We start from the raw sequence: 11,865 nt of genomic DNA, 5'->3' as shown, positions 1-11,865 counted from the left end.
GAACCACCACCATCGCTGTGGTTTCACCACGAGGGGGCGCTATAATGGGAGGATTTAAAAATAAAGATTTGATTTGGGTCCCTTTGGAGATCTGTGTCAGTGATGGATGGAAGAAGAAGTACTTGGTACGTGGATGTACTACTTAAGTAAAAGTATCAATACTGCAGTGTAGAAATACTCTGTTACAAGTGAAAGTCCAGTATTCGAAATGTACTGGAGTAAGTGTGCAAAAGTATTGGCATCAAAATGTACTTAAAGTACCACAAGTACAAAGTACTCATTTGTGCAGAATGTCAAGTTCAAAATGTATGAACAATATTTTGAAAATAGCAGATCTACAAGCTCACAATGCGTCGCATCGCGACGCATTGTGAGCTTGTAGATATTATATAGATATTATATAGATATTATATTTAATCTGCTATTTTCAAATGGACAAAATATATACAGGGCTGAAGTGGTTGATTTTTGTTTCGTGATAATAATCTAAATCTGCAAATTAACTAGTTAACTAAAGCTGTCAAATAATTGTAGTGAAGTAAAAAGTACAATATTTGCCTCTGAGATGTAGTGGAATAGAAGTAAAAGTATTGAAAATTGGACACAAAAAGTCAAAATACCTCAAAATTGTACTCAAGTAGGCTACAGTACTTGAGTAAATGTACTTAGTTACTTAGGATTATCTTATCTTTTATTATGTTGGAGTTAAGGTTAAGTGTAGACTAGGTGTTGTGTAAGGTCAAATAGGTTAAGGAAATGTGATATATGTGCATTTGAATTGAGATTAAATTGAGGATATGGAATGTTCCTCATGTAGCCTAATGATGCCATGAAATGATTCACCATTAATCACTGTGTCTTCTCATATTTTACTGTATTTGTTTTGTCTTCTTTACTATGTCTACTTGTTTTGTATTGTTGACGATGTCTCTTTTTGTATGGATAACTATACCACTTTTTTTTAACAGCCTGCTCAGGGACTACAGATGAAAATTAGCCAACTCTGGGCTAACTCTGGCTCATTTACATGGACGTGAATAACTGACATGTTGATCAATGTGCATTGTCCCTGTTAAATAAATAATAAATAAATAAATGTTAAACATCCCACAGCCTCTGTATGATTCAATAGACCATGCACCACACACGTGCGCCAGCGCCACACACACACGCTCATCATGCTTGGAGGAGAAGAGGAGACTAGGAGAGGAGAGGAGAGGAGAGGAGAGGAGAGGAGAGGAGAGGAGACTGGTAGGCTGTTGACAGACCATCCTTGGCCGAAGGCTCCGGAAGTGGAGGCGAGGCGAGGTCTCCCCTGACAACCACAGACATCATCATCACCATTATCACATCATAACTCCCACTAAAATTCTAAAATAGTAAATGAATTAAAATACAACCAGTCACTGACTATTGCTATTAATTATATTATTACTACACTTGACTTGGCTACAATAACAAATTTTACACGTGGCTACTATTACTAATTCTACGACCATACTACGCTACTATTAATAATGATATTATTACTATTACTAGGCTGCTGTCTCTATTATTACAATACTATGCTACTATTACTAATTCTACCATTACTACACTAGACTAATACAGTATAACTAATTGTGTTACTGCTAGACTGCCATAATTATAAATTCTACTATTACTATAGTACTACTTCTGTACAAGGCTACTGTATCCCTAGGGCCTAATCATACATCTACATCCCTAATCTACAGCTAATAATGCTGCTGCTGCTACTACTATGTTTTTGCATTTTCAGAATATCTTTATAAAGCGTGGGAGGGTGACTTATAATAGATGAATTTTCATAAATGTTTATGTGCCGGTATATATGAATGTATGTACTGTATGCGGCTTGTTTAAAATCAGGCTGTATTATGAGTTGCTGGTTGGGTATACACTGGAATGTTTATTTTGTTTTTGTTTTAAAATTGATGTGTCTGATAATCCCATGTGGGATGGGTCAAGAAATTGTCCAGACATGGAAATAAAACATTCATTCGTTCATTCATTCATTCATTCACTAGGCAAGTAAAAAAAAGACTTTTCGGTGGATCAGGATTCAGAGAGAGGACTTCCTCTGGTGCACGCACGCACGCACGCACACACGCACGCACGCACGCACGCACGCACGCACGCACGCACGCACGCACGCACGCACGCACGCACGCACGCACGCACGCACGCACGCACGCACGCACGCACGCACGCACGCACGCACGCACACACACACACACACACACACACACACACACACACACACACACACACACACACACACACACACACACACACACACACACACACACACACACACAGGTCTAGGTGGTGACAATTTTTATCAGCCAAATGATTGGAGAGTAGGCCTACACCACCCTGTGGGCCAATGTGTGTACTAATATACTTATGTTCATTCATTTCTGATTCTCTCCTCTCATTTAAGACCAAACCATGACATCTCTGATGTCAGTCCAACGTAGTATAATATCTATTCTGTCTGTGAATTAATCTGTGCTAGAGTAAACAGTAGACCCTCAGTCAACCCATTTACAATAGAACCCAGTAGAATACACAGTAAAATCCTCAGTGTCTAATTCATCCATTTGTAACCATGAGAGTGCTTACTGTAAATGTAACCAAATGGAGCCGCAAGGGTTCCATTTACAAATTGAACACAACATTTAACTCTTAAAATGAACACTGTAGATTTTACTGTGTAGTTAAGAATTTTGATTTTGAAGAGAAGAGAAGAGAAGAGAAGAGAAGAGAAGAGAAGAGAAGAGAAGAGAAGAGAAGAGAAGAGAAGAGAAGAGAAGAGAAGAGAAGAGAAGAGAAGAGAAGAGAAGAGAAGAGAAGAGAAGAGAAGAAAAGAGAAGAGAAGAGAAGAGAAGAGAAGAGAAGAGAAGAGAAGAGAAGAGAAGAGAAGAGAAGAGAAGAGAAGAGAAGAGTCCGGGGGGGGGGATCAAGTTGATTTGAAACACCATTTATTACAGTCAGTCAGAATAGGAAAATAGATTCACATCAGTGCTTATCATCCCGTCATCACTTGTACTCTCTCATCTCCAGAAGGAAGCATGTTAAATGTAACGATGACATGAAACAGGACTGTTTCTAGACAGAGGGACGTTCAGAGTCACACAGAGCAGAAATGACAAACGGGTAAAAGGTGCATTTCACAGAACATTTGTCTTTATCATCAACATTTGACCACTTCAGTGGTCAGTACATCCCAAAGATCACCAGCCAATATGTCAATGGTAGACCAACTCTAGATTGTAGAACAGGGCCTGTGTACCATGTCTGGTAGAGTAGATTAACTTGTCGTTTTATAAAGGCTGGTGATCATTTCAATTCTGGTTTACACCATTTAAAAGTTGTTTCTTTAATCAAATAAAAAAGCGCGATTTTATTATTAATAACAATAAAGTGCAAAACAAAAGCCAGCAAATTATAGGCCTAATGATTAGGGGAAAAAATAAAACTGCAAACAAAATGCATATGAAATCATTTCCTGTCTGAACGAAAATACTTTTTTTTCCTATTATTAAACCAAATCAAAGTTTAAAACATTGAAAACATGAAAGCCATACACCAACCCCACAGATGAACCAAAGATATCTTTAAAAGATAACAATAATAATAAAAAATAAAACTGCACTTCAGATACCTTTACAGTGGCAGGACACAGCAAAGACACAAATCCACAACAATAAGCACATTTATGATAAATGAATTACTTTTACAGATTATTAAAAAAAAAAAAAACAACAATGAAAAAAAAAAAAACGACTCAGCTTTCTGAGTGAATTCAAAATTAAATGGCAGCCGAGGCTGTGATGGCATTTAGAACCCTGTTCTCCTGACTAACAGTCTCATTACACATTAGAGAACCAAAAACACTTTGAACTATTGTATTCATTTATTGTATTTAAAAGTAGTTTGAAATCAAATTCTATTTAACTTTATAGTTATTTAACTTTCCCTTATGCTGTGTTTGCATGAGTCATTGTTGCATAGTGTAACAGTTCTGGCAGGCTCACAGACCTATAGTATCGACTCCTGTGTCTGTGTTGTGGTATTCTTTGCCCTTATAAGAAGCAAAACAGGGTTATGGTATTCGGTCCTTTCTGGGTATCAATAAAGGACTATCTATCTCATAGTTGGAGTTAGGTTAAGTGTAGATTGGGGTTTACTTAAGGTCATAGGTTAAGGAAAGGCGGTGTTATGTGGATTTGAATTAAGATAAAATTTAGGTCATTTGGTCATTAATCAGGATTGGAGTCTTCCTGCCATGTATGAATGATGCCATGAAATGATTCATCATCTTAACATTCCACAGCCTCTGTATGATTCAATAGACCAGGTTCAACACGCATGCACACACGCACGCACATGCACACATACAGTACAAACTGACTGTGCTTTACACTAGCATGTTGTTTCAACACCTCTGTCTTTCATGTCAATATGATGGGGGCCTGTACATTAGCACATTTATTTACCTTTTTGAGGTACTGAGCTGGACTCATCCAGAGCTGTTCTAGAATAAGAGCGAACTCGAAGTAAACTTAGGTTCCAAATGTTTTTTCTTTTTTCCTGTGACACTGAGAGATTTTATTCAATCAAAATGCTACCTTTTTCCATTTAGCTTTAAACGCAATGCAATACATCACAATTTGCATTAAAAACAACATTCGGAAGCACATGTTTCTGCTGAATCCTCGATGAAAACTCAGAAAAAACACGCTAGTTTCAAACACATCGCCGTCTCCATAGCAACTGATCACCTGTCATAGCTAGAATCAAACTGATCTGTTAAGGTGTAAATTCACTTCCAATCCAACCCGTTCAGTGTCATCTGCTTTTCTTCAGAAATCCATAAATTATAGCTACATTTATTAAGCCTGTTCTTTTAACTGATTATTTCTTATTTGTTTTTAATACATCTATGAGACTTTGAAGACATATCAGTCCATATATACAGTATGTAATGATAACTGTAAACTGTTTGAGTATCTTTTGATAAAGATGACTAAATAATACTAAAAAGGATGTTATTTACATTCTGAATTAATGAGCTTTAACTTTAGGAACTAGAGCAAGAACTCTCTGGGACCAACGTTGAACCTCCCAACAGTAAACCTGCGGGTCCCGCAAACATTTTTTGTTTTGTTTTTACATTAAAGCATAAATTATGTTATAGATTTGACCTCATGTCAATGTCACCGTCTCTCGCTGTAAAATGTTATTTTTTGTAATGTTTTGAAACCCCACCAACCGCACATATTGGGTTTGGTGACAAGGTTTACAACACAGTGGCAAAACAGAGGTAAGCTATGTCTGGTATAACACAGTTCAAAATTAGTCCTTTAGCTGTTTTAAAGTTAGGAGGGTTTGTTTTTTTACTTTACCAAATGTTTCAAGACACCAGAATTCTTTAATCTGCCATCCTTGTCTGGTTGAATTGAAATCACTGAGGAAATCTTCATCATTCATGGGTTGATTGAACTGAAAGTGAATTAATCCAAACAATTAAGCAGCCACAAACAGATCAACAAACAAAGGAAGTGACAAACCTCATTTGATTGGTCATACCCCCAGACCAATCAAATGGTCACATGGGTGAATTTAGGCCCTAACCTTAACCTCACTAACACCATGCCTAAAGTTAACCCCAGCAAAACCATGCCAAAACATACGTAACCATACTAACAGTCCATAACCTTAACTCCGACCAATCAAAGGATGCTTTATGAAAGAACTTCTCCCATATGCACCTTTTTCTTATAAGGTCGAAGGTCAAAGCGCTGCTACCCGAATCCCGATTCATTATCTTTGATTATTTGACCCGTTTGTTAGTTTTGAGCACCATGGCTCCACAGTGAACGATCTCTCGCTCTCTCTCTCTCGCTCCCCCCTCCCTCTCTCTCTCTCTCTCTCTCACCCCCCTCTCTCTCTCTCTCTCTCACACACACACACACATTCACATCACTCACAAACACTACGTCGTCAACAACACTGCATGAGGTCACCATTACACTCACTGCCTGGTTTCCAGCGAACGCCGAACAGGACTGGCTGTCATAGGCTAACTGCTGCTTTCCACTACCAACCCCAGTTTAACCGGGGGTCTCTACAAGACCTTGGCTCAATTCCATAAACCAGTTTGTTTTCTAGACTCTAGTTCCCAGGTATGACTGGTGAACTACCGGATTTAACCCTGAAGTGGAAACTCTGGTGTTCCTCTTTATTCACCTACATTTCCCTTTTTAACAGCTGGCACTACACTCCGAATATTCACATTAACTTCCAACAAGAACCCTTAAGCCATATTTCACTTTGACACATATTTACAGGTTTAGAACACACGGTACTCTATGCTATCCTGGGTATCTGTAGTGATGTCTCAGGTTGTCATCTCAGAAACCTTTCATGTCACTGTATTTGACCATTATTGTTTATAGTGTTTTCACCTATGTGTTGACTGTGAAAATACACACTTTGTAATGACAGACTGTCTTGTCACAGTTCTGTGTCTGGAAGGCTTTTGACATAAGTTAGGCATAATACTGTAGAGTCAGATGCCCTCATATCCCATTTCAATAACATCCATTGATCTAATTCTATCACATAAAAATGTTTTATCAATGCCAACATCATCAGTCAGCTGTTGGAGTAAGTGCAATCCCAAAGCACCTTATTATGTCACTCAGAAATACTTAAGAGTAGTATTTTTGATGCAAATGACATAAATATTATCACATACAAAGTTATTTTAACTTTTAACAGTGCAAACGTCATTTCCTTTCAGTACAATTCAAAAACAGCTCAATGCTTTGGGGAGTTTAAACTGCTATTTTTGCTTTTCACAAAATGAAGGAAACTTTAGGTAATTGGCATTTATGTATGTCATAAAAAATAAAATATCAAACAATTATAATAATACAGGCTAGACATACGCTCCGCCATCTTTCTTAAAAAAACAAACAAACTCAATCCACTCTGAGCATTGTTCTGAGACCAGGCTAGCATAACAGACATTAGTAACTTTCATTCTAATGATGCTAATAAGCTGTTTGTCGGTTCATTAGAATCCGAACACACACACACACACACACACACACACACACACACACACACACACACACACACACACACACACACACACACACACACACACACACACACACACACACACACACACACACACAGTATAATTGTCTCCTTGATATGTTGATGTAGACATAAAAACTAATCTCAAGCGCACAAATCTGGAGCACATTTTGATCTCACATCAGGCTCGACCCATAAACCCGATACAACCAGTCTGCGACCTGAACAAATTCCAGCTAAACCACTTTAACAACAGCGATATTTATCCACCATTAAACACCAGGAAGCAGTAGGCCTATCGACCATTCTACACCACCAGGGGTAAGTAAACCATTCTACACTATAGATTCTAGTCCCATCATCAAATCACAATGAAAAAGAGTAATTTCAAGGGATGAACTTGGGGGGGGTCTCATTAAGTGAGTTTTCTATCTGGTGGTGCATCACACAATATCACCCTCATAACACATCGCTGTGTCACTTTACTGAAGCAGATGGAGCTGATGAAGTGTAAACATCATGTGTAAACACCATGGCCACATATACTGTACAAGAGCCTGGGCTAAGCTAGCAAACAGCTTCATACGCGTCAGAAGCGCTATTCACTTCCATTCCATGGCAGCGAAGGCGCTGATGGTGTTGTGTGAAGTCCAACCCGTCTGAAGCTTGGAGTTCAACATTAGTGAACTTTAGGGACGTCTAAACAAAAGGAAGAAGCGCTGTTGTTGACCCCACATGGCAGCCATTTAGCTTGTAGTTTTCTTTCAGTGAGCTAACCACTCCAACGAACTACACACCAGAAAACCAGCACTCAGCACTCATGTGGCACTGCCCACAATAACTAGTCCTAAGAAAGCAAATGTAGCAGTGTTCTTTAAATTACACTACGTCCACATCCACTCTTCTGCTGGCAGAGATAATTAGGACAAAAGCGTTTATAAGTACAAACGTTTATAAGTTGTTTTGTTTGTATGTTTAAAGTAGGCCCAGTTTAATAATTAAATTAATGAATGTCATTTAATCAAAATCCCATTAGTATCGTATTGTTGAATTGAAGGGTTAACCACTTTCAACTTGGCATGCCTACTTTAGGCATGAAAAGTTCACTATAGGTGAACAAGTGTTACTAGACTATCAGTTTGTGCTTGGAATCTAATTTCTTGTGCCTGAGCTGAAGCGTTGTGTAGGACAATGGAACACCTCGGTCCTGATATTTTAATCATAACACAAGCGAGCTAGTCCCGTTTTATAACTCATAACAAAGGGGTTTAGGCTGACCTTTTGAGTGACATCACCCGCCGACAGCCAACTGCATCCTAATGCCGTTTTGTCCCGCCTTCTATCGCTGCACAATTGGTGCTACAGTTGTCAAACAGCCTAAATCAAATACGGAAGGGTTGAACGGCAAAGTTGGTTGCAAATGTTGTGAACATTTAGTTTTGTTACAACCGTGCATTAAGTTAACTTAATCAAAACAGGAGCGGGCAGACATTTGATGACTGCTCCCAAGTGCTAAAGTCACAAGATGCCACCTCAATCAATCACTTTGAAAGAACTTTGGATGCAAGAGTTCGATCAGAGAGGAGATAAGAGGAATGAATGGGATATATAAACAATAAAAGATTGGGGTCCAAATAGATAATACTCACTCATAAAATGAAATACTGTGATTTGGGGCCTGGCTGTGCACAATTCATTTTTGTAAATAAGTCAGCAATAACCAACCAATGGTTTGAGGACCACTTGTGTGTTATAGTGTGAGAGCTCACACTGTACTATTATTAACTTCACCATCTGCTTACCAACACTTGTAAAAAAAAGAGTCACATTGTGGAAAACCAACCCCACACTCTCATCAACAAAGGTTCTATGGAACTGAAAAAGGTTCTAGTTCGCTTCTGTCCTCACATTTGGCTCTTTTTTAAATGGATCCAAATGGTTCTTTGTGGAAGCATTTTTTTATAACCATGTGTGCATAACTGTTGTGCTCCAAACAGAATCTTTTTTTTTTCTTGGTGAGTGTCTTTACTGTCTTCTGGGGGAGAGGGGGGGGGGGGATAACACACAGAACTACTATCTATCAACTGACCACCAACACCAACAGAACACAACAAACCAAAGCTATAGAGAACACAAGTTCTTTAAAGATGAGGAGAGCAGGGCTGGAGTGTCACCTTCAGGTCAAAGCTTGTAGTATGTAGGAAATGATTGCTTTAACCACTTTCACTTTTCTAGAAAGATTTTTTCCAAATTGTCACTTACAAAAAATTGCCGATCTACAAGCTTACAACGCTTCTTCTTCTTGATCTTGTAGATCGTCTATTTTCTAATAGTATGAAATAGGTCTTAAGCGGTTAATGTTTACTGCCATCATTCTCTACCTAGCATTCTAGATGTCTACTTTATACTTTGTCATAAAAAGTGTGAAAATATCCGATCAACAAGCTCACAATGCATCTTGATGCAACACGATGTGAGCTTGTAGATCAGTTATTTTTGAAGCTGTATTTAAAAAAATTAAAAAATAATAATAATGTATAATCGATTCAATCGATTAGTTGGAGTAACTGTTGTACCCCTACTGTCATGTGACTGTGGTTGTCAGGGTTAGCGAAGACTATTCTAGGTATGTTGAACTTGCTTCGTAGTACAGACGGGCTCTGGATCTAGACATCTACTTGGGATTCATCTTAATCTTTACAGATTATAATCTCTTGGCGATTTGAAATAACTTCATGAAGGCTGCATTTAAAGATGTCATCTATACCTGCCATTCTAGAGCTGGAACATCTTCTTATTTTGAGTTGACCTGAAGGTGACTAAAATGTCCATCCCTGTTTGAAGAACCTTCAGAAGGTTCAGACCCGTAGTACCTCTATTGGACCTCACACCATACCACAAATATGTCTGCTTTCATTTCCTCATGTCCTCTTTTCATTTTCTTCCCTGCTTTTTGCTTATTTCTTCTCTCCTTTTGTTGTCTTCTTTTACAAGAACATCCTCTTTATCAGACAGAATAGTAAGCTGTCTGCTTTACTTGCAAACTGTTTTGACACCTTGATGACGGACGGAGATGAGGAGGCAAGGAAGGAAGAAAGGAAGGAGACGAGGAAGGAAAGATCCATATGTGAAGTATTTGTGCAGGCCCAGCAGTAGAAGGAGTCCATAGGTTCAAACACAGTCAAACATGCAGTTTTTTAGGGAATCACAGCAAACTGGTTACTGGCTGCCTGGCCGTCCAAACCAGGCAGCGTCTGTACAAAGTGCAAGGAGAGCAGAGAGGAGTTACTAGTGGTTACTAGTGCTTTTGGTTTCATGTATCCCACTGCGATTGGTCGTTTTGTGGGCAACCAATCAGGGATTTCCACCAATGGAAGAGAAGCAGAGGGGTGGTTGAGGGGAGGGGAGAAGCCCGTTACCATGAGTAACGATGACAGACAGACAGACGTAGAAAGACATGAGGCAGGAAGGAGGAGAGAGGGTGATTCTTTTTATACTATATTCGATTTATTCTCTGTCGCACAACGACGTCACGCACCGAAAATAGACGATCTATGACCATAAGCTGACAGCGCGTTGCTACCGAAGCACAATGTCAGCTTATAGACCGGCTATTTTCGGTCCGCAACGCCAACGTACGGCAGAGCATAAATTAGGCATTACAGTTACTCCTTCACATTCCTCTCCTCTCTTCCTCCGGACTTCTCGCTTCTCCCTGCCGGAGCAACAGAAGAAGATGAAGATGGAGGAGGAGGACAAGGAGGGGGTGGGACTTCAAGGCGCTGCTGCTGCTGCTCCTCCTCCTCCTCCTCCTCCTTCACTATAGGAATCAATGTGATCTCCACCTCGCCTTCCTCCTCGTGGAGCGTGGGGAGAGGAAGAGGAGGACGAGGAGGCGGAAGATGCGGCTTGTCTATCTTCTGCGCCGGCTGGGTAACGACGGTGCCGCCAGTCCCAGCAGTGGCGGTCTTACCGGCGCTGTTGGGAGCCCTCTGGATCACCTCCACCATGGTGGCGTTCTGGAAGACCAGCACAGGCCTCTGAGGCGGAGGGTGAGGATGGCGGCGGTCTGAAGTCCCCAGGGGGTTCCGGGCGGACGCGGTGCCGGACGCCGTCTGGCACTGGACCAACACGCCGCGGTGGGCCACGGACTCGGACGCCACCGACACGGAGGGCAGCGGCCCCGTCAGGACCAAGCCCTGGGCCACGATCTCTACCAGCGGATGGGAGGAAGAGGCCTTCTGGATGACCCCGCCACTGAGGGAGGTGATGATGGAGGGCAGAGGATGAGGAGGCAGAGGAGGAGGAAGAGCGGCGGGGGGAGGCAGAGGCGGGGGGTCGTCGGGCCGGGCTTTCCTCGGCCGTCCTCGTTTCCGTTTCACTGGCGGAGGGGCGTTGCCCGCGGCAACCGCCGCGGGCCCCGGCGGCTGCTGCTGCTCCAGGGAGCGCTTGTTGGCGTTCAGCCTCGCTCTCTGGACCACCGAGGTGGGCGTCGCCGCGACCACGGTGAGCGGCGAGGCCTGTTGGGGCAGGGCCTGAAGGGGCGGGGCTAGCTTCTCCCTGTCGGTGAACGACAGGCAGCCCTGCGGCAGGATCATCAGAGGCAACGCCCCGCCCTGTTGCTGGGGCAACGTCGCCATGGCGATGACCTTCACGCCTCCACTGGCCCCTCCGGCGGAGGAGGAAGTAGATGAGGAGGTGGTGGAGGTCCCCGCCCCCCCGCCTAGTCCC

The 11,865-nt window shown here is 41.4% G+C and overlaps 1 protein-coding gene across 3 annotated transcripts in view; it reads right to left on the bottom strand.

The window, feature by feature from the left end:
- Positions 1-7,179: 7,179 nt before the first annotated feature.
- rfx5 (regulatory factor X, 5) overlaps positions 7,180-11,865 on the bottom strand; it is a 14,550-nt gene continuing 9,864 nt past the window's right edge. For all 3 annotated transcript variants that reach the window (XM_080441340.1, XM_080441342.1, XM_080441341.1), the window contains exon 11: positions 7,180-11,865. This exon is cut by the window's right edge and continues 107 nt beyond it. In XM_080441340.1, coding sequence (XP_080297466.1) covers positions 10,800-11,865 — 1,066 coding nt within the window. In that variant the 3' untranslated portion in view covers positions 7,180-10,799.

Source organism: Gymnoscopelus braueri (genome assembly GCF_963280865.1).
Source record: "Gymnoscopelus braueri genome assembly, chromosome: 11".
Taxonomy (NCBI): Eukaryota; Metazoa; Chordata; class Actinopteri; order Myctophiformes; family Myctophidae; genus Gymnoscopelus; species Gymnoscopelus braueri.
This window is presented reverse-complemented; position numbering and strand designations above follow the sequence as displayed.